The sequence below is a fragment of the Equus asinus genome, chromosome 23, assembly GCF_041296235.1.
Source record: "Equus asinus isolate D_3611 breed Donkey chromosome 23, EquAss-T2T_v2, whole genome shotgun sequence".
In the NCBI taxonomy this organism is placed as follows: Eukaryota; Metazoa; Chordata; class Mammalia; order Perissodactyla; family Equidae; genus Equus; species Equus asinus.
The window spans coordinates 35,195,123-35,219,085 of record NC_091812.1 but is presented as its reverse complement, the minus strand read 5'-3'; the positions used below and the strand labels follow the sequence as shown (position 1 = coordinate 35,219,085).

At 45.2% G+C, this 23,963-nt stretch overlaps 1 protein-coding gene across 3 annotated transcripts in view; it reads right to left on the bottom strand.

Moving 5' to 3' along the window:
* Positions 1-10,464: 10,464 nt before the first annotated feature.
* The window catches only part of DOCK8 (dedicator of cytokinesis 8), a 200,742-nt gene continuing 187,243 nt past the window's right edge, over positions 10,465-23,963 (bottom strand). For all 3 annotated transcript variants that reach the window (XM_014846768.3, XM_044757028.2, XM_014846769.3), the window contains 3 exons: positions 22,729-22,835; positions 11,943-12,113; positions 10,465-11,565 (listed from right to left, as the gene is read on the bottom strand). In XM_014846768.3, the coding sequence (XP_014702254.2) occupies positions 11,505-11,565; positions 11,943-12,113; positions 22,729-22,835 (339 nt within the window). In that variant the 3' untranslated portion in view covers positions 10,465-11,504. The remainder of the gene's footprint in view (positions 11,566-11,942; positions 12,114-22,728; positions 22,836-23,963) is intronic.

Genomic DNA, 23,963 nt, shown 5'->3' with positions numbered 1-23,963 from the left:
CCTAGGCCTGGCCCCTTCCTGAGTGGGTCGGGTGCTTTATCTCATTTAGTCCGCACACATTTTATTTTACAAACAAGTGAGAAACTAAGGATTACGAAGTTCATCAATTTGCCCAACGTCTCTGTCTTAGCTGCTATAACAAAGTACCATAGCTTAGACTGGGTAGCTTAGAAATAACAGAAATTGACTTCTTACAGTTTGGAGGCTGGAAGCCTGAGATCAAGGTGCCGGCAGATTCAGTGTCTAGTGAGGTCCTGCCTCTGAGGGTAGACACCCTACTTCTTGTTTTGTCCTCACATGGCAGAAAGAGAGTGAGAGAGCTCTCTGGGGTCTCTTCTATAAGGGCACTAATCCCATTCATGAGGGCTCTACCCTCATGACCTAATCACCCCCCCCAAAGGCCCCATCTATTTTTTCTTTTTGGTGAGGAAGATTGGCCCTGAACTAACATCTGTTGCCAATCTTCCTCTTTTTGCATGAGGAAGATTCGCCCTGAGCTAACACTCATGCCAATCTTCCTCTATTTTTCGTATGCCACCACAGTATGGCTTGATGAGCGGTGTGTAGGTCTGCACCCAGGATCCAAACCTGCAAACCCCAGGCTGCTGAAGTGGAGTGTACGAATTTAACCACTACATCACCGAGTTATCAAAGGCATCATCTTCTAATACTACCACATTGGGGGTTAGGGTTTCAACATACGAATTTTGCGACACAAACATTCAGTCCATTGTAATCACTAATGAGCAAGAGGCAGGACTAGGAACTGAACCCCAGTATCTTTGATTCCAGAGCTGTGCTCATAAACACTAGTCCACACTGCCTTCCAGCATCTTCTCCATGCGAGGGAATGCCACTGTTTTGCTGAAGGCTGACTTAGCATTTAGCCTTGGTCTCGTGGCTGACCTACGGTAATGAGTTCACCACCCACAGGCAGACAGGCAGACAGACAGGCACCTACCTCCACATTCACTCACCACTTGATGACACTCAAGAAGGCTCGGTAAAGAAAAGCCAAAACAGTGAATAATATAAATAGCAAGTCTTTTTTTGTTAGATGTCATCACACAGGGACAGCTGTTTTAGCTTCTTAATTAACTCCGGCTTACCGTTGAAATTAGCTCTTGTTCCTTCTGAGCGCTAGATCATTGCCTGGACGCATTCCCGGATGACCGCAGATGCCGGACGTTCGTTGGGGGATAATCCACATATAAAGAAGTGGTGACTGCCCGGAGCTAACCACATCAGATTTTCTTAGTGTCATGCCTATCAGAAAACCAGAGTAAGCCTCCTTGTAGGATACCTCTAGGTCACCCAGGATCATAGGAATTATGGGAGAAGATGATTGAGCTGTGACGTGACGGTGCCCATTAGGGATCTTTCTCACCAGACTCATTTCCCTGTCTGACAGTTCCTCTGTGGGATTTGTGAGGACACTTGGGAAAGACTGCATCAGATCCCTACTTAGTAGTCTCTGAGGTCCCTGCACCTTCTGGGGATCCTTCCTTGTTTCATTGTAGGGATATTATGTGGGTCGTGGAATCAGTCGGACTCAGGTTGAAATCCTGCCTCTGCCACTTAGTGACTGTGGAGCAGTGGGGCCAATCCCTCACCACAGAACTGTAGTAGCCTCTCCCGTAAGGAGGGACCACAGCCCAGGTGGTTGTGAGGAGCAGATGAGCCAGCACACGCACAGCACCCCGATAGGGTCCGGAGCACAGCGGGGGTCAGTCACTGTGAATTCTCTTTCCTCTGTCTCAGTTCTCTACTGCAGGATAACAAACCATCCCAAGAAGTGGCCATAAGGACTATGCCCACTTGTCATTGAAAGCTTTAGTGAGCTTTACTTGAATAACAACCATGTATTTGCTCACAGTTCTGCAATCTGGGCTGGGCTCAGGTGAGTGGTTCTTTGCTGGTCTCACCTGTGGTCACTCATGCACTCACACCTCCCCACAGGAGGCTCAGCTGGGGCTGGAAATCCAAGATGGCTTCACTCCCGTGTCAGGCACCTCGGCTGGGATGTCTGAAACAGCTACCACCTGGCCAGCGATCTCTCTCTTTCCATGAGGTCACTCCGTCAGGGTGGCCAGCAGGGCCAGCTTCATAGGTATGTAGCATGCGCAGTCATACAGGGCCCCACACGCAGAAGGGCCCCTGCTTGGTTTAATGCTCTGTTACCACTGCCGTGAATTTTTTTTTTTTAGGAAGATTAGCTCTGAGCTAACATCTGCTGCCAATCCTCCTCTTTTTGCTGAGGAAGACTGGCCCTGAGCTAACGTCTGTGCCCATCTTCCTCTACTTTATGTGTGGGACGCCCACCACAGCATGGCTTGCCAAGCAGTGCGTATGTCTGCACCTGGGATCTAAATTGGCGAACCCCGGGCCACCGAAGCGGAATGTGTGAACTTAACCGTTGCACCACTGCGGGCCAGCCCCCTTGAAATTCTTATAATTTTTAAACAAGGGATCCTGCATTTTCATTTTACACTGTGCCCTGCAAATTATGTAGCCAGTCCATGTAGCCAGATCTCTGTCCACCATGGCTCAGAGCTCCAAGAGTGAAAGAAGAATCTGGTAAGTTTTTTCAGATCTAGACCAGAACTCAGACAGTATCACTTGGCTGCATTTTGTGAGCCAAAGCAATTCACAAGGCCATCTTGGTTCAAGGGGAGGAGCAGGACAGTCTTGTGGCTATCCATTTCACCTCCATCTCCTCCTTTCAGCATTCCCATGAGCAGTCAGGTCCTGGCAGAGATCCCGTGGTGCTAAGAGGCAGAAACCCACCCAAGCTACCTCATAAGAAAGAGAGATCTATGGTAGAGTCAGAAGTCCCACAGAAATGAGGGTAACCACAGCTCAAGAAAGTGGAAATGAGAGTTAGAAACTCAGGGCCTGAGGCTGTGCCTCACCACTCAGGGATCACACTGGTTTCCTTGCTCAGTCAGCCATGACCTAGGGGGAGGAGCAGGAACCCGGCCACTCAGAAGAGACAACTGCCCCTTCCAGAGACTGTGGGCAGAGCAGGCTTTCAACAAGGGGCTGTGGATAAGGTGGGCCATATAACTTGATGGAAATGCTTGTCTTTATCAATATTTATGAAGTCCCAATAATCATACAAGACCACATCTGGGCCTACGGGGATAAACCTTGGTCCTGGAGGAGAAGGACCCCTTCTTTTTAGTCACCTATGGGCATTTCTTGCTGCAAAGGGGGAGGAGGGTGTGGGGATCAGATTTCTTTTTATTGTTCCCTGTGCCCAGGGAGTCAGTCCTGGTCTTTGCTGGCTGGCTTACATGTCCTCACGCGGCAACATCCACCTACCATGGAGGTTGAGGAGAACGCATTCTTTTACTAAAACGCAATTAAGCTCACAGAACAGCTGAGTGAAGAAGGACCAGAAATTGTGACTTTATCCTACTTGATTCTATCCCACTCCAGGGAAGATGGCAGACAGGATCTCAGAGGAAGGATTCCCACACACAGACAGCCCCATCTCTTGACCTCTCTCCTCAGTGTGCCCCCACCCCATCTCTCCCATCCTCCCCTCTTACAGTTCCTTCTTTCACACCCTCATCCAGGGTCCTTCTCTTGGGAAACCCCATCTTTTTGCCTCAGTACCTAGTGCCTCTCTTTGATTACTTCTAGCAAACTCCAGCATTTACGGCCTTCATTGGTGCTGTGGGCCTTTCTGGGCCAGCTCCATCAGCTCTGAAAGACAAGGTTCAGTCGAATAGGTGGAGGAGATCTTGGTGGGTGATCAGATCACAGTGCAGGTTCCCACAGTGAGAGCTAGCGTAGATTTTCTCATTCATTACCTAAAAAACAAGCACCTTCAACCTAGTGAGCTTTCATATTGCCCAGTGACAACACAATCTAGTATTATTTGAAGAAGTTATATTTCCTCTATTAATATGACTTTGCCCAGCTCCTTGCAAAACAACCACCTTGGCATCATTTAGTTGAAGGAGAGTTTAAATTTTCTAGTGTCTAGTTTACATGACAAGAAACACAGCAAGAAACTTGGAATGAGTCTTTCTTAACTACCCAGGATGGCTACTGTCTACTTGGATAAGAACTTCCTGATCTTCAATCTCTTCACTGATAAAAAGAGAGAGAGAGCTCCTGGACTCAGGGAACTTCCAAACAAGTAGAGGGGACAGTCTAAGACACAGATAAAACTAGAGAGTGTGAGGCCAATGGGGGGCGGGGGGCGCGGGGGGGGGGGGGGGAGGTGGGGCGGGAGAGGGCTTGGGAAGGCAAGGGAGAAAGTTTCAAAAAGCAAGTGTGGAGTGGGATTAACCTGTGGCTAGGTTCCAAATTGGAGCTCAGATGTAATGGAGGGTGGCGGCCCTTTCAAACTTCCACCATAGCTGTGTGCACACATGTGCCCCGCTGGAGTCGGGTACTCTCTTAGGGCGGGGACTCGGTCTTCCCTCATCTGTAGGAAAGGCTGTCCCACTTGCCCTCTCAGCTGTGTGGACTTGCCATGAGAATCACAGTTCAGGCAGGGGAAACCAAGCCTGGCACAGGTGGAAGGTTCCCCTTCCTCTCACCTTGTCATTCCAAATACACATTTAGCTGCATTTTCCGGTTCCTCCAGTGGGAGGGGGCCCAGGAAGGAGATTTTAGGACTATGCTCATTTCCCATGGTACTACTTCACTTGAGTCCCACTGCGACTCCTTGTCCTGCAGCTTCACAATTCCTGAGAAGACAGGCCCCCTGAGCGTCCCCGAATCCCTCGGCTGACGTCGCACTGGACCGTCCCTTCCCATTTCCCAGCTACACGCAGCCCTTACGCGGAAGCAGCGTTCACATCTTAAGGCGCATGCGCATTAACACCCTGGGGGGTTGCTGGATTTCCCTGAGCCTGATTTAAACTGCTGCGTTTGCTAGTTGCTCAGTTCTCCATGGATTAGGGCCATTGAGTTTCTTAATCAATTGCTGGGCTCCACGCAATCCTCTTTAGAAACTTTTTACTTAACATGCATCTAGAGACATTCGCGTCGCGGCTGCATCCGATGGAGTGAAGCAGCGAGGATACCGACAAACCCCGTGCTTCTAAACGAGAAACAGGAGCTTGATTATTGCAAATCCATCACGGCTGCCAAGTCCTGTCTTTCTTCCTTATTGCTAGCAGGGAAACTTGCCGCTTGGTGGCTTTGTTTCAAGTGGAAGTCGGTGTGCTTTGATACCCTCAGGGAGCACTTGCAGGCTGGGGGACACCCAGGTGGGCTGTTGGAATCCGTGTATTTACCTTCCATAGGAATGCAGTGGAGACATGCTGCACGAGAGGAGAAGGGAAGCCAGGTCGGACTGGGTTTCCAGGCGCCACTGTGTGCCCTCTCGGTTCCGCTGCTACCCTTTCTTCCTTCTACCCTGAAGGCCCTTGCTTGGCCTTTGCCAGACGACAAGCATACACTGGCACTGCAAGTTGAACAGACCAGGCATGTATTTTCTGGTAAGTCAGGTCTCTGTCCTGCCTGCACCTTTGACCTGCTTTTGATTGATGTGGCCCGCGGCGCATACACGGATACAACGTGTAGGGGCCTGGCTAAACTTTCTGGAGGTGTCAGTTGTAAATGGTGCTTCCTTACATTCGGGGCAGCACTTTTCAGTTTCTAAAACACGTTCCGTGCATTAACTATCTCATTGGATTCCCTCAGCCGCTTGGAAGAAAACCGAGCAACTCTTATCCCTCTTTTTACAGGGAAAAACCTCAAGCTCAGAAGGGTACAGCAACTTGGCCAGAGGTGCAGGACTAGAAAGTGGAAGAAGAAGAAACCGGGACTTCTGATCCTGGGTCCAGAGATGTTTGGCAGTCACATAGTCTTTTTAAAAATTGTTTTACTAGGGGCTGGCCGGGTGGCACAGTGGTTAAGTTCGTGTGTTCCGCTTCTTGGTGGGCCGGGTTTGCCGGTTCAGATTCCAGGTGCCATGCTGTGGTAGGCGTCCCACACATAAAGTAGAGGCAGATAGGCATGGATGTTAGCTCAGGGCCAGACTTCCTCAGCAAAAATAGGAGGATTGGCAGTAGTTAGCTCAGGGCTAATCTTCCTCAAAAAAAAAAAAAATTGTTTTACTAATCATCCTGATAATCCTGTTGGCTAACAGAACAATTTGTTCATCCGTGTACTGTTCTCTTACTGCATAAAGGAACTGATAAGGGACAAGAGAGGTTATTTCTCGACTGCACCCTTTAGAGCTGTACCACCTTGAAAATCACTCCCTTATCCTTGTACCAGTGACTTGCCATCTTCCAAAGTGTGAGGAAAATAGTAAAGGAGGAAGCCATTTAGCTATCAAGCTAATGCCTCAAAGATCATCATCAGACTAAGAACTAGGTTGGACCCAGTAGCATCATTCTAGAAAAAGCAATGCTCCCCTAAGATGTGCTACACACGAGGCCTTAGAGACCAGGTAGGTGGACAGCTCTCCAAATACTTTTCAACCAGGCTATGCCACACTGCCTCGAGTAATTCTATGACCGAAAACTTATGACCTTCAGAGATTTGGGTTTTTAATCAGGCTCTGTGAGGTTGGATTTAAGATTATTAAAGGTAAGGTCTAGGATGATTCAAGAGAAGTCATCAGAAAAGGGGAAAAAATCCTCTTAATTCTTGCCTAGGCAATGATAATAGGTAAAATCAAGAGTGAATGGAAAGCCATTCCTCCGGGGCCAATTGTCCCTAATCATCTGTCCTCCGTTAGGTGCTTTTAGCCCAGAGCCACAGAAAAGGAACAGTCGGCAGAAATCACCACTGATGGCCACCCCCATTCATTACTTTGGTTATTTGCAAACATTCATTGAGTGCCCACTATGGGCCAGGCACTAGAGAGACAGTGACACAACCTTGATGCTTGACTTTTCCCAGTTGAAGCTAATATTTATTCCACTTCCCTGCTGCTCTCACTGTTCTGCCAGTGCCCCTCCCTGCCCTCAGCTCTGTGGTTCCGATTCCTGATCGTTTGCACCATTTTTGGCAAGACACTCCAGAGGATGAATTACTGGTACAGCAAAACATGCCACCCGCATCTACCCCAGTCCCCACTCTTCTTCAGGATGCGATAAGCTCCAGGTCCTCCTTCATATCCTGCACGTCCCCGTCATCTCCCCTCCTGGGGATGGTCCTGCCAGCTCAGTGGTTGTGAGTATGATATGAAATAAACTGTAATCCTGATCTCCACCCAAATTCCTTCTTCTGAATGTGTTGGCTTTAAAGCAAAATGTTCTGCAGTGAGCTCCCGTGGTTTATTTTGCTTCCTTTCCCCTTTCTTCCCAGTTCCTTGAGGAACTACCAGTCCCTCTATTGTTAGCCATGTGGGCTGAGTTGATGTTGACCTCACTACCAGTGTGAAGGGAGAACCCTCGTGAGTGTGAGCCACTCCGATCAGAGTGAACCCAAGGAATTCCACTGGGAATTCTGGAACGCAGAACGTCTCTTCTTTATGAAGGTTGGTGGTGCGAGGTTGTAAAGCTCAGGACTGCCTTCGCCCTGATTAATGAGCCTGGAATTTCCACGGACCACTGCTGAAAGCCTGAGGATGGAGCCAACCAAAAGGAAGCAGAGATGAAAAATGGACCCAGGACATAGTGCGTGGGTCTTGAATCAAGCTGCGTCTGAACCAATGCTACCTCTGGATTCTTCCGTTAAGTGAGCCACTGAACTCTACACCCTCTTTAAAAACACCAAATTGAATTTGGTTTTTTGGTCCCTTACAAAAGATTGCCAACTGAGGACTACCCGTAGGCTAGGGCTTCCCAAGTGGTGTGCCATGGTGCACTGTGGGCTGGGTTACAGATATTACTTAGGGTTGCTTGCCCCAGCCCTTAGGGAGGGATTCAGGGCAGCCAGAGCTCCAAGGCTGGTCATCTCTAGCAGCAAGTATCTTAGTCCGTTTATCCCAGTGAGACAACAAATACAAAATTTTAATGTGTTTCATTATGGTGATTTTAAAATATGTTAAAAAATTATTTAACATTCCTCCATCCAATATGTAGAGCCTAACTCCCCTTGAATGTGGACTGGACTTGGTAACTTGCTTCTAAGAAACAGAATATAGCAGGCATGAGGGAGCATGACTTCTGAGGCTAGGTCATAAACAACACTGCCATCTTTGTCTTGTTTCTCTTGAATCGCCCACCCTAGGGGAAGTCAGTGGTCATGCCGTGGATGCTCATGCAGTCTGGGGAGAGAGTCACATGAAGAGGAACTGAGGCCTCTCCCCATCAAGACTAGCACCAACTCTCCAATGTTATGAATGAGCCACCTTGTAATAGGATCCTCCAGTTTCAGTCAAGGCTTCAGATGATGGCAGCTGTGGCCAACATCTTGCAAGACTTCAAGTCAGACTGCTCATCTAACCCACCCTCGAATTCGTAATCCACAGGAACTGGGCGAGATATTTGGTTGTTTTAAGCTAAGTTTGGGGGTTGTTATTCCTCCATAGATAGCATTTACACCCATGATGTGAAAAAGATTGGGAAGCATTGCCTGAAGTCTAAAGAAAGAATACCCTGGATACTGTGGACATACCCAGCATTCTGGAATATATTAGAACCTTTAGGGTTTTTTGCAAAATGATACTTAATCAATAACAGCTTTACAACATTTGAGATAACAAAGGAATGCTCCCTGTCTTTGAGAACATACCTGCAACCACAATTACCAATGCTGGCTCAAAAAGTTTTTCGTTTTAAAACAAATCTATTGTCGTGGAAAGGACTCCTTACGGAATAGAATTATGGCGTTTAAGACAATGTGAAGCATGACAAACTTAATCAGGTCTATGCAGTATATTCATGTTTCATGTTCCTGAAATTCTTAAGATGGTGACAGTTGCACACTTGACCTTGTTGAAGGAGAAGAGGCATGAAGCTAATCAGAAGATTTTTCCAGGAAGCTTTCATAGGGGGGTTTTCCCAAGTAACATCAAGATGGTTCCCATGGCATATCAGGGTTCTCTCATTTTTGGAAAACAAAAGGCCTAATTTGCTTTATTCTTCAGAATGTTTAAAATGCTTCTTTCTCAACCCCATATTTAGACTACATGGTCAGAGGACCAATGTCCAAATTCTTTAATGCCGTTATTTAAATAAGTGCAGCAACGCCTCCACTTTATTTATAACTGTTACTTAAAGAACAACTAAACTATCTGGAATTGAGAAAAGAGCCAGGGTTAGCTCAGAAAGAGTATGAGCACACAAAACCCCTATGAGAAGGCCACACTCCCCAACTCCACGAGAGTCACTTCTAGGTAAGTCCACAGGCTCTCAATCACAATTCTGTCACTCTCACTCTGGACGCTATTCCCACTACTTTTGTTATCCTGAGCCTACAGATCAGAGGCATCAAGTTATAAAAGTTGGAAGCTTCTAGAATTGCACCATCCAATACAGTAGCCACTAGCCACATGTGGCAATTAAGCACTTGAAATGTGGCTGGTCTTAATTGATAAGTGTAAAGTATACAATCTGTAATTGTAAGATACATACATACAGATTTCGAAGACAGTATGAAAAAAAGAATGTAAAATACCTCAATAATTTTTTATATTGATCACATGTTGAAATAATATTTTGTATATATCGAGTTGAACAGAATATATTACTAGAATTCATTTCACCTATTTTTATGATTCTTTTTAATGTGGCTATTAGAAAATTTAAAATGATATATGTGGCCTGCATTATATTTCTGTTGGACAGTGCTGTTCTAGAAGCAGGTCTACTCCCACTCATTCATTCATTTAGTCATTCGACAAACATTTATTGTCTTCTGTGTGCTGAGCACTGGGCTAGGGGATGGGAATGCAGCGGTAAACAGTTCCTGCACTTGTGAAGCAAGAGGTACCCACTGTGGCACAAGAGAGAGTAAATTTAGCACCTAATCCTTATTGTTTTAGTGCAGAATGTAATAGGGATTGATAATAATGGGCATCTTTGAGTTACTTAGAGAAGGTTACTTCCACAAGGACTGTCCCAGTCTGCTGTGTGTTATGGCTACAGACATATTGATGCTCTTCCTCACTAAACTGAGTGACTTTGGAAGGCAGTGACAATGTTTTTTGACTTTGGTCTCACCCAGTATCTCCCACACAGAAGATGCTGAATAACATTCGGAATTAAAGAATGTCACGTGCACTCATTTAAGAAAGCAGTGAGGTGTATAATACACTTTAGAAAGGCCTAAAAAACAAAAAGTTTGGCACTTCAACTTTAGTAATTAAAAAAAATTCCTCTTTCAGAATATAAATTCATGCATACCTGATGGTATAAATAAAAAATTCTAGAATATCCAAATTAAATTTTCTCTCAGGACTACCAAGATTAAATATTGCATATGAGGAATGCCCCTGGATAGCAGTGTTTGACCAAGGCCAGGATTATGCATCTTTTTTCTTCTGTTAAGTACTTTACAAAACACTGAATTGTCAAAATAAAAACACGAGTTGCAAAGGGAAACATTTTGCTTACAATTCTTATTACATTTTTCGTACCAGTCAGGGCAATCAGTCATATTAAAAATATATAATTTAATTCTCAAATAATAACTTTGTTCATCTTTCTCCTAAAGTACATTGTCAAGAGAATTCAAAGCTGAATATATTCTGTAGGTAATGTACACATGCTGATGGACAGCACAATGTTCTCAAATGAGAGCAGAGATACTATCCTTTTATAAAAATAAACTTGGTCCCAGGAGGAGGAGAAAAAGAGTGAGCAAGAGTGAACATAAGAAAACATGCAAAGCATTATGGGAGAATCATTTCAACTGAAGTAAATGCGGCATCTATGACTTTTGGCTGACCACTCAGAGTACCATGTATCTCATAAATCAGTGCTTTGAGTGTCTTCCTCTATAAACACGTTAAATTAACATAACAATAACAATAAAGCAAAAATAACTATACAACAATTAGTCCACTGTTACCAAAAGGGTAACGAGTTCACAAATAATATATCCCCAAATTTCCAACCACCATGATTTTTAGATTTCTAGTTAGGCCTCCCCTCCCAGATGTTTGCACTCCTGCAAGCTCACCCTCCTTTCCCATATAGAGGGGATCAGTGACATTTACTCTGAAGAGGTTGGTGGGCAACTTTTCCATTTTCCCTCCTGCAATTTGGGTTTATCCCGTAAATTCAAATCTGGGCCAGAGGAAGTCATCTCTTGGGTAGACAATGACGGACCACTCTGCAGGAGATGCTGTTTATGCCTTGTTTTGTACAATATTGTTAAAAAAAACATGCTTTAATAAATACATAGGTGCCCCTGATTAACCATCCTCCACCAGCTGCATTGCCCAGTATAGCCAAAATCTCTTCACACCCTGTTTGGGTGTAATGCCCGTGGTCACTTAGATCTCAAAGCTTCTGGAACGCTGTCTCATCAGGGAGCATGTGGTCTGTCCTACGTGGCAAATGTCCGATGTTTTAAGTACCAACAAGTCCTTTTCCAACTTGCGGGGCCTCCGTCTTCACGGATGAAGACAGCTTTTCTTAGCTCCCCTGTGACAACTGGGTTTCACATTTCCTGAAACTGGATCTGTGGAAGGAGTCTCTGAAATTAAGGAGGGAGGGAGAACAGAGGTAAGAAGATCAATTAGCCTTTTAAAGAGAGGGAGGGGGGAAAAATCACCCACTAGAGAAGGCTATCAGTCATGGGGAATTCAGTAAATAAGTAAATAAGTGAAGGTTCTGTGATCCCTTCAGGTTCGGCCCTGGGAAGACAGCTGGCAGAAGGCCAACATGAAGGGTCTGGGGAGGTCAAGGACAAGGGCCAGGAGGTGAAGGATGGGAGCAGGACCAATCGCACTCGGTGGGCAGGCCCGCTCCCACCCCTTGGAGGTTCCGCAGCTCACAGAGTGAGCACAGCAGAGCATGCGCTGTCCACCGGGCCCCAGGCCCTATGCTTATCCTCCTTTGCCCGGTTTTTACCTCTTTTGACTCTCAACTCTGAATATAGGCTTGTAGAGTTCTGGAATTTTCCGCTCGATCATTGGCCTGAGGTTCTCTTTCAGCTTGTTGTAGTTCTTTTTGAGTTCCTGCTGATACTCCCTCTGGTCCGCCGTGATGAGACGCTTGTTTTTCTCTACAGCCTCACCGCATCTAGGATGCAAAGACCAGGGTCGGGGGAAAATGAGGTTTTATTTCATAGGAGTTCGAAGTGCTTAGAAATGTGGGCTGCTGACACTATTAACATTTCTTGAGTACCCCTAGGAATGTTTGCAAACTTGATGGCCTGTCAGGATCCCCTGTGGAGCTTTTCAAAATGCAGATTTCTGGGCCCTACCTTAGACTTAACGAATCTAAAGGGCAGCACCCCGGAATCTGTATTTTTGAAAGGTTGCTTAGCTGATGTTGATGCTCTGACTTGCTATGTGCCAGGCACTATTCAAGGAGTTTTACATGCATTATCTGGTTAATTTCCCCAACAAACCCAGAAAGTCAGCGTTTATCTCTATTTTGTCCTTGAAGCTCAGAAATATTAGGTCGCTTGCCCAAGATAACGCCGTGAGGAAGTAGTGGACCCACGATTCAAACTCAGGTCATTGCAGAATGGAGCCTGTTCCACTTACAAAACTCTCTGGGATTTATGGCAACATGACAGGTGGAGCAGATGCCATCCAGCCTCCTCCTGCCAGACAGCATGGAAGTGCTGGGAAAGCACAGCAAAACTTTGTTAAAAGAGAAAGAGAAATCCCAGGTGCCAGGAAGGAAGAAGACACTCAGAGTGAGGGCAGGAGCTGGTGGCATGGCAGCTGTCACAAGGACTGCCCGTTAGGACTTTAAGATTGCGTATAGGTCCTGCAGGCTGGGGGAAGGTGGAGTGGTTTCAATGCCCTCACAAGATAAGTGATGCAGCCTTGGCCAGGGCCAAGAGCGCCTCTGGATAGGCCACCTGCATATAGTTCAGAGCCTTGAAAAGCTACTCCATCTAGAAAAAGGGTCTAGAAAAATGCTGAAAATGGTCCAGACAGGTAGAATGGAAGCTTGCTATCAGTTTGGGGCCATTAATGGGAAAGAAAGTCACCCTGAGAAACTGAAATTCTAGGCTTGCACCACATGCGGGTATGAGTTACAAGTTTACATTCCTCTGTTGTGGGTACTCCAAAGTGAGATATTAAAAAAAGGAAAACAGACCAAGATTATTGAAATCCCTAGGGCTCAGACTGAAATAAACGTAAAGTTCTGGAGGAATGCTTTCTCAATCAGGGCCCAGAGACCACCCAGAAAGAGTGACCCTTGCCAAAAATGAGCTCACGAGAAAAAATTACGAACCATAGGAGGAAAACAACACGAGGGAGAACCAATAAATGCAACAAGCAGAAGAATTAGCCAGTAAGAATTAGAGATAATAGAACAATGTGCAGACCAAAGTTGATAGAGAGACGTAATCAAAGATACAAAATCCATGATTTAAAAAAATGTGACAGTAAGAGAAGAGAGATCAGGAAAATTTCAGAAAGAACAAAATAGCACTTCTAGAAATTAAAATCTAGTCACTAAAACAAAGAGAAAAATCTCAATGGACAGGTTAAACAAAGTAGACACAACTAGAGAATTTATAAACTTGATGACAGATCTAAGGAAATCACTAAAGAAATATAAAAATTAAAAATATAAAAAAAATGGTTAAGAACCCTGGAGATATCACGGAGATGCCCAACCCACATCTAAAAGAATTTCTAGAGGCTGATCTGGTGGTGCAGTGGTTAAGTTTGCATGCTCTGCCTCAGTGGCCTGGGGTTCAGAGGGTTGGATCCCAGGTGCGGACCTGCAGACCACTTGTCAGGCCATGCTGTGGTGGCGTCCCACATACAAAAAATAGAGGAAGATTAGCACAAATGTTAGCTCAGGGACAATCTTCCTCACCAAAAAAAATTTAAAAAATAATAATAAAAAGAAAGACTCTATAAGGGAATGGAAAATGAGTAAGAAGCAATATGCAAAGAGATAGCTGATAATTTTCCAGAATTGAAAACAGACACAAATCCTCTAATCAATGAAAACAGATCTATACCTACCCCCACCATGGCAACACTGCAGGGTGTTAAAGATAAAATCTTTAAAGCTCATTGTGTTTGTCTAACTTGTGGACAGCCTAGTGTTTCCATGGTCTCCCACATAATATGGTATATACCAAAGAAGAAAATTACATTATTTAAACATGATAAAGTTTTGCCTTTTATTTTATACTGTTTTACCCAAGGGAACTTACAAATCAACAAGCCTGGAAGGGACAACATAATAGCTGAAACTTTGCTGATATGCAATAATTAGTAATAATTCTATTGTCTTTCAGATGAATAGGATTCTGGTGATGAATGTGGTTTAAACTGTTTTCCTAGCAGTAGTGCTAGCTTTGGATTAAGTTATGGGACTCACCAGACCTGGTTACCAAATCCTCCCTATTACCACTGGACACATTTTCAGGATGACAGTCAAAGGTGAGGAGAGTGGAACGTGACTATGGGGCAGGGAAAGCTACCTGGCCTAGGCAAAAATAAACCTACGACCACAGCTTCATCACAGAATTACCCTGCTGTAGAAGAAGGACCTGATTTAACTCAGCCAGGAGCTTAACTGGATTTCCACCTATCTTTTAAGTTTGACATTAATTGAAGCAAACTGTAGGATACTTAAAGTTGCCTATCAAACCCTTCAAGGAAGAGGTAGAAGGGGAGACGTACAGCCTTTGAATCCTGAGAAATCTACATCACCCCTTCACATTTTTTATTGCTTCTTAACTAATAGTTCTAAGCTACCACCACATATAAAATAATATCAGTTTCAGGATGACTTCAAGGCCCAGGTTTGTGACACTGGCGGACTACAAGAGGCCTGAAGAAGCTGACTGCTGACTTGGGGATGTCTACTCTGAAAACTTTGGGAGATTAATTAAACTCTCTGTTGTCTCTGTTATCAGAAGCAATAAGAGCTAGCTAGCTTATACTGATTGCTCACTATGCGCCCTAGACTGGGTTAAATGCTCAGAGCCTACCTCATAAGTTATTGTAAAGATTAAGTGAGTTAAACATATAAAATGCTTAGCACAGTGCTGGCACATAGCTAAAATCTAGAACACATTTTTATTATTATTCCTGATCGGCTCAGTCTGAATGCAGAAACTATTTGTTCACTGTGAGAATGATGGCCTATGAGAGATTTTATATTCCAGTCCCTTGTTTTTCATAGTTGATGAAACTAAGATGAAGGAGGTGAGGTGCCCTGTCCAGAGTCACACAGCAGAGTCAGATGGAAGTCCAGGATCCCGGTACTCCCGGACCAATGTCGCAGTAGCCCCACTGCATCTTATGGTACAAACCTCAGAGAGGCAGACAGTCTCTATATCGAAATCAGATTGTTAAGTCTCTTTCCTTTACAACCTAGTCACTAAGACAAAGAGAAATATCTCAACGGACAGGTTAAACAATCAACTAGATACAACTAGAGAACTCATGAATTATACAACAGATCTAAGGAAATCACTAAAGGGATATATAAGTTAAAAATATGAAAAAAATGGTTAAGAACCCTGGAGATATCATGGCGATGCCCAACCCACAAATAAAACAATCTCTAGGGGCTGGCCTGGTGGCGTAGTGGTTAAGTATGTGCCAGGCCCTATTCTAAGCTCTGTGTATTAACTCATTGTATCCTGACACTAACTCTAAGAAGTAGTTCCCATTATTGTTCCCATTTTACAGTTGGGGAAACTGAGGCTCCATGCCCAAGGTCACACAGCTAATTAAGGCAGAGTAGATAGCTGAACCCAGGCAACCTGGCTCAAGAGCCCACACTCCTCACCCCAACACCACAAATACTGCCTACGGAGGGCACTGACCTTTCTAGCTAAAATTCAGGCATATGGCCTTGGTCTCGCCCCAATTTGTAGTATTCTGCCTTTCTCAGCTTCATCCTGATAACCTTCTAGCAAGTGTCCACTCAGGGTCCATTGAAAAACATGGCTACTGGAATGAGCGGAGAATCTGACAGAGAGGAATTGCCCCCCCTCCCCCCCCGCCCCCCATGACGGGAGTCATGTATATGCTCCAGGCCCTTAAGGTAAGGAAGGCTTATTTGGGAGCCGGACACCAAAGGAATATCTGGCCTCCCCACAGGAAGAGCTGCAGTAGATGTTAGAGTCCATGGGCATAGCCACCTCCGCCAGGCACATTCCAGTGGCTTTCTCCAACCTTGTCCCTTTCATTTCTTCACTCCCAGCCCGACCTCTACCAAACCCCAGATCCCAAGGGCAGCCTGTCCCGATGGAAGACTAGTTTAAATCCTGGTTCTGCCACTTATATGCTGTGTGACCTTGGGCTAATCATAACCTCCTTCAGCCTCACTTCCTTCATCTATAAAACTGGTTTATGAGGATGAAACCATGTTAGGTGTGTGAGGACTTAGCTGAGCCACTGCCACCGGGGAGGGCCGCCCAGTCAATGTTGCCTGCCTTTCCTGGAGCCAAGTGGGGTTACAGCCCATTGTCCAGTGTGCCCCCGTCACTGCAGATGGGGAAGCACGTGAGACCGAGAGTGCACAGCACTGTGGGGCACCCCAGGGCAGACCAGGAGCTCGGCAGCTGGGCCCTCCTGCCATCCCCTGAGCCACTTCTACCTCCCCTGGTGGGGCCTGTGTGGCTGCCTCCCTGGGGGAAGGTACAGTGGCTCTTTTTCCTCCTCCTAAGGCCAGATGTGGGAAGGGAGTGGGGCCAGATTGGGCTACGGGCTTGGGAAGGCGTCCAGCCTCACATCTGACACCTGGAAGCAGGCTCTGAGGGCCTACTGAACACACTAGAACCCAGGCGGGGGGCGGGGGGTCCCCAGATCAGACTAGGCTAGTCCTTCATGCTTGGTTCACGTTACACTGGCATCAACCTCCTGCAGGCCCTGGGCTTCTGTCTTGAAGAGTCGCCGAGCCCTGGGGTTCCAGTGATTGTATAATATTTTCTAATTTGGTATCAGTCCCAATAACCCCTGGGCACGGGGCCCCCTTCCCAAAGCAAGAGGGCAAGGACAAGCCCTGAGGACCAAGGGCTTATTGGAGAGAGTTGGGAGGGAGAGGCCCAAGAGAGGAGGATGGAATCACACTGTAACAGAAATGGGTTTTTTTCTCTCGAGAATCATTACAGAGGGCATGAAGAGGCAGAAGAGCCATGCGTGTGTGTAAGGTGGGCTCTCAATTTTCTGTCTAGCGTCGTTGGCCCACTAATACAGGTCTCTGTGACCCTGGAAAAGTGACAAAAGTCATTCATGTGTCCCCACAATTGACCTGTTTCGGAGCCAGCCCTCATGATAGTTAAGATCTTGTTTTCCCACCAAATATTCAGCTCTCTTTCCACCTACTGCTTCTCTTTCCACCTACTCCATGCGCATTTGGTTTTCCATTGGCCACTTGAGCAAATTCCCTCTCCTGCCTCTTCACAGACCTTAGCTCCAGCTTAAACGCACCACCCCTCAATCCCCTGCTTTTTGACTCTGACCACACGTGCAGTGGAGCCCTGTCTGGGGACATCCGAAACTGCTTCTCTTAAAGGCAGCCTGTGATGGCGTCTGCCTACTGCTCTCTTATTTAAAGATAAAAATGAATTTAAAAATCATTTAGTCTTTATAGGAAGAAGAAAGTGCAGGTAATGTTATGGACTGAATGTATGTGTCCCCAAGATTCACATGTTGATGCCCTAACCCCCATGTGATGGTATTTAGGGGAGGAATTTAGGTTTAAATCAGGCCATGATGGGGTCAGTGCCCTTGTAAGAAGAAATCTCAGAGAGCTTGCTTCCTCTTCCTCTCTGCTGTGTGAGGACACAGTGAGAAGGTGGCCACTACTAGCCAGCAAGAGCATTCTCCCCAGGAACCAAATCTGCCGGCACCTTCATCTTGGCCTTCCCCGCCTCTGCACTGTGAGAAATCAATGTCTGTTGTTCACGCCACTCAGTCTAAGGTATTTCATTCTAGCAGCCCATGCTGACTAAGACAGAAACGTAAGAAGAAGAAAACTGGCACAGGTTGCAGAGGAGGGAAGGAGAATGTTGTCTCTCTCCATCTTGGCTTCGAAACCGTCAGGTGCTTTTTCTTATCTCAGCAAAAGGCAGGAAGGGATTGAGGTCCCAACTTGGCACCCATCTGCAGAGCCCAGGCCTGGCTGGATAAGCATCAGCCGCAGCAGGTCAGCCTGCCAGGTTCGTTATGGCTGTATCTGATTCCACCACAGCTGAGTCAGAAAGGCCACTGCCCAGCGGCGGGACCTAGCTCAGTGCACCTGGCAAGGGTATATTTCCAGTATTAGCAATCAGCATTGCAAGGCTCACTGTGTTCGCCTTGGAAATCTGGGCTTATCGACGGACAGCCCAAATTTGCTGAGAAGTGGGAGCTCACTCCAGAGAAAACCTGAGAGCTGTTCAACACCAGATATCTTCCCCCCCTGCGCCACCGCAGCTGTCTGAGAGCAGGGCTGGGGGAGAAAATTCACAGCGCAAATAACTTGACAAAATAGTTACACTAATTTGTAAATCATTTATCCGACAAGGGGTTGATCTCCAAAATATATAAAGAACTCATACAACTCAACAATAAAAAGACATACAACCCGATCAAAAAATGGGCAGAGGATATGAACATTTTTCCAAAGAAAATATACAAATGGCCAACAGACACATGAAATAATGTTTAACAACACTAATTATTAGGGAAATGAAAATCAAAACTACAATGAGATATCACCTTACACCTGTCAGAATGGCTATAATTACCAAGACAAAATACAACAAGTTTTGGAGAGGGTGTGGAGAAAAGGGAACCCTCGTACACTGATAGTGGGAGTGCAAACTGGTGCAGCCACTATGGAAAGCAGTATGGAGTATCCTCAGAAAATTAAGAATAGATCTACCATATGATCCAACTATCCCACTGCTGGGTATTTATCCAAAGAACTTGAAATCAGTGATCCAAAGAGACTTATGCACCCCTATGTTCACTGCAGTATTATTCACAATAGCCAGGATGTGGAAGCAACCCAAGTGCCCATCAACTGATGAATGATAAAGAAGATGTGGTGTACATATATATATATATATATATATACACACACACACACACACATATACAATGGAATACTATTCAGCCATAAAAAGACAAAACTGTCCCATTTGCAACAACATGGATGGACCTTGAGGGTATGATGTTAAGCGAAATAAGCCAGACAGAGAAAGACAAACACTGTATGATTTCACTCATATGTGTAAGATAAATAATACATGGCTAAAGAGAACAGATTAGTGGTTACCAGAGGGGTAGGGGGTTGGGGTGTGGGCGAAAGGAATAAAGGGGCACATATATATGGTGACAAACAAAAATTAGATTACTAGAGGTTAGCACCATAAAGTGTATTCAGAAATTGATAAATAACAATGTACACCCGAAATTACACAATGTTATAAACCACTATGTTCTCAATAAAATTGCTGGGAAAAAAAATTCACCCTAGTCATTAACAACCTGTAACTTTAATGGACTTGAGAAGCAGTTAAGCAACGGGGAAGGGAAGGTTTCCTCACCTGCTTGTACTGAGGGTCTAGCTTACAGACCATCACCGTCACTCATTTCAAGTGTACAGTTTGATGAGTTTTAGCGGATTTATACAGTTATGCAACCTTCACCACAATCTCTCCCACCACCTGTGATCTATGTGAAACAAAGTGGAAGGGAAGTCAACCTCTAGTTGCCCTCGGAGGTGACACAGTGAGCAGCAGCATGGTTTGCCTGTAGCCTTGTCCCATTTGTACTGGGACTTCATCCTTGCACATGTGTAGCCCGGTGCCTGGCACACAGTATGGGCTCAGTAAGTGACTGCTGAATGAATGAATGAACTGACATCTATAGTCAGTTCAAGAGGGAAGCAGTTAGAGCACGGTTGCTGTTTTGCAGGGAGGAAAGTGAAGGAAAAAGAGGTGAGTGACAACAGGCATGGCCTGAGGGATTAAGCTACTGGGGGGGTGGTGAGGAAGAAGAGAACATGTGAGAGGGAGGCAATCAAGCAGCTTTACAGCCTCTCCTCAAAGTTCAGCCCCATCCAGCAGCATCAGCATCACCTGGGAGCTTGTTAGAAATGCAGAGTCTCAGGCCCACCCAGACCTGCTCCATCAGAATGTGCATTGACAAGATTCCCAGGTCATCTGTTTGCACAGTGAAGTTTGAGAAGCATTGATAGATATTCTTGTGGCTTTCCTAGAATAATGGGGCATCCCAACTGGCAGTGGAGAAGTTGGTTTGATAGCCTGGTTTCCCATGGGAATCAACAATAGAAGGGTTGGAGAATGTTTTAAATGGTGAATTTGCTTTTGGAAATCCAGTATTTTTGCAGGCCATCTGGGGAGAAAGATAGAATCACCATCCAAAGTCTAGTGCATGACTTTGTTAAAGGACCATCCCTGGAAAACCTGCTGCCGGGTAGGTATCTTGCCTGGAACAGTTTGACTCAGCCCTAGTCCTCTTTGTAGTCACTTGTCCTGGGGCTGGAGCTAATTAGAAATGTGTGTTCAGTAACGATTTTATAAGTACATTTTAACTAAGAAAAATCACGGCTTCTCTTAACAAGCTTCCTTTTACATTTAAACTCTATTCAGAGCCCCATTTACCAACACTACTGTCTTTCTTCCTTGTCCTAGCATGCTCATGAGAACACGCTGCTCTTGCCAACTCAGAGGAGCCCAGGGGCATTGTGGACACCCGGCCTGAGTCTTGTCATGTCAGTCACTTTACCAGTAATGGCTCCCTCTTCCCGCTATCTCCATTCTTCCACCTATATATTGAAGATGAAGTTTAAGTCATGTTTTCCACAAAGCCTTCCCCAGCCACTCCAGCCTGCAACTGACTATTTAGATTTCTGAACTCTATAACCGTATATTTAGTGCACTTTTTTTAAAAGATTTTATTTTTCCTTTTTCTTCCCAAAGCCCCCTGGTACATAGTTGTGTATTTTTAGTTGTGGGTCCTTCTAGTTGTGGCATGAGGGATGCCACCTCAGCATGGCCTGATGAGAGGTGCCAGGTCCACGCCCAGGATCCGAACAGGCGAAACCCTGGGCCGCCGAAGCAAAGCGCACAGACTTGACCACTCAGCCATGGGACCGGCCCCATATTTAGTGCACTCTTAACAGTTCTTAGCCTGTGCTGCCTTGTGTTATTATTTGGCCATGCAGATATGTATCCTTTTGTCAGGAACAGAGGCACACCCAGCTCCTGTATTCCCACAACTAATGTCATACCTGGGTCATAGTACCTGCTCATTAAACATTTCATAGGTCCTTTCAGAGGGCCAGAGAGGCCCAGGCCACTGCCAACTTCAGGAACCTTCAACCATAACTAATTTTAATTGAAGATGTGTGGAAAGTAAATAGATCTTTAAAAATTCCCCAATACTTTTCTAGCCTTTTGTTCTATGAAAATGCATCATTTACTAAAGAAAATCTAGCTTTTGTGTAATGTCAGAATTGCTAGCAAATACAGGAAACAATTCAAATACCAAAACATTAACAAACATAATCCGTGTGCATGTATGTGTGCATATGCCCACACGCACATACACAGCCACATGGACACACCTTATAACTCAGCAGCTGCGATTTACTGCAGGACCAAGGGTGTCTCTGTACACAGCAAATTTGCATCCATCTCACCAAAGCGTGTGAAGGAGGAGGTATCTCTAACCTCACCCAAAACTAGCATTCTGATGAGTTTTCACTGAATTTAGCAAACTCTAACTTTTAGCCTACTTTATCCCCATCTGTAGTATGTTCCCATATTTTACATGCTGCTCCAAGGTTCTGCAGGAAAAGAAATATTGGTACACATTTTTCTGATGTCCTTCTCTCTTATGGATGAAATGCCATTACATTCTTCATAATCATTCCTTTTAGGGCCACAGGAGACCCAATACACCTGTTGGTATTGCAATAGCTTGCAAGACATTGCCCAAAGACTGGCTTCCTATCCAGGCTGGACAGGCTGCTCCTGGAGCCAGCTCCCTTGCAGAATTCATGGGCAGAAATGAGGGCTGCCTGACAATGGGAACTGCCAGAGAGATGGTACCTTTGAAAAAGCCCAGTTTTAGAATCTTGCCTTTATCTCCCAATTTGAGGCAGTGTCTATCTTTACATTTCTAAAAATAGCTTCTTGCATGATATGGGAAATTACAAAGACTGCCAATGCCAAGAGCCTCTGAGACTCTTACACATCAGTGGAATATCAGTACGTGGATGGAAGTGTGGGCTATTTCAATTCACAAGACCTGGGTTTGAACTCAACTCTGCTAACTGGCTGTGTGACCTTAAGTAAAATCATCTCCCATCTCTGAACCTCCATTGCCTCTTTTTTAAAACGAGAATGGTGATAATACCTGTTTCACAATGTGATTGTGACGCACATGTGAGATGGTGAACATGAGAGCACTTTACAGTTGAAGCTATGTATCAGGACTGTAAGTAGTACTGCTCTACTGTAGGGGTTCTCAAACTAGAGCATGCATCAGAATCCCCTGGAGGGCTGGTTAGGCCACAGGTTGCTGGGCCCACCTCTGGAAAGTCTGATTCCGTAGGTCTGGTTGGTGCCTAAGAATTGGCCTTTCTAGCAAATGTCTCAGGTGATGCTGAAGCTGCTGATCTGGGGACCACACTTTGAGAAGCACAGCTGTACTGAATTCCCAGTCATTGTCCTTCTTACCGCATTATGAATTCCTTAAAACATAATCTCAACTTGTTGTGATGTCGATAGAGTTTTGGGTCAGCGGGAATTTCAGCCAAAAATACTTGGGCTACTTCCAGTGGTCCCTGATGGAAAAAGTAAAAACAATACTGACGTTAGAAAAAAATTAAATTACTTGAGATAAAATGTTGGAGTGACTTTTTAGTTTGAACATTTAATTTTGAAGTTAGTTTGACCAAAACAAAAAATCAAGGAGGGTCTTGAACATCTCAGGAAAACTTTGATTCCTTAGGAGGAGTCTGTAGTTTTAGAAGAATACTCAGAAGTATAGATGTATTTTCTTAATTAAATACTAATAATAGGTTTTCCTTCATATATAAAGGTAATACTACTACATCAAAGCTTTGAGTTGCTTTTCTGAAAATGGGGATTGTCTTGATCCATCCATTCATATTCACTTTTCTAGTTGCCCAAATGGCAAGCACCATTTTGTGTAACTCATGCTGGCTTGAGTCAGATATATGGATAGCACATAGGTAGTCCATGGTTGTGCCTTTAGAAAGTCTTCCATTTTCATCAATGGAAGGAACTTATAAAAGCAAAAGCTTCCTAATATGTTCTGGTCTTGGAAATATAATAGCCATTTTTCTTCTCTGCTATTTCTGTTCCCTTGATGCTACACAGACACAAGTTTTTGCAGGGGCATCCAGTTGTGCTGAGCGAGGGAAGAGTCATGGTACTCACTGAGTTTTTGAGTGTGGAGGTGGACAAGAGCAGACCTAGTTCTGAAATTAAGGAGGCACACTGAACAGAGAGTACTAAGCTAGCACTCCCTCCATGTGAGACTGGTTTAGTTGCATGCTAAGCTTGGGAGTTAGGATTCAAATAGATCTGAGAAGGTCCAGTCTGGTTTTAAGTGGCCTAAGAAGCCTGATCTCAGGTCACTCCTGGTTAGCAAGGCCACTGGCATGCTGGGTTCCTTGGTGACTGACCCAGGGCTTGGATGTTGTAGACGTTTCCCCTGTCTCCTACAGGCATTCTTCAATTAGTCTCCAGGCCTGCAACAACTCTGCCTAAATTGGGCACGATGAAGCACTCTTCCACAGGACCCCAGATCTGGATCATATTGCCAGGTCTGGGGCCAAGTGAAGACTTCTCCAAGAAAACGGTACTCGTTAGACATGGTCCACTCATCTCCAGGATTTCTTCTCTACCTTGGGTTGCTACACGAAGCAGAAGAGGCCTCCTCAAAG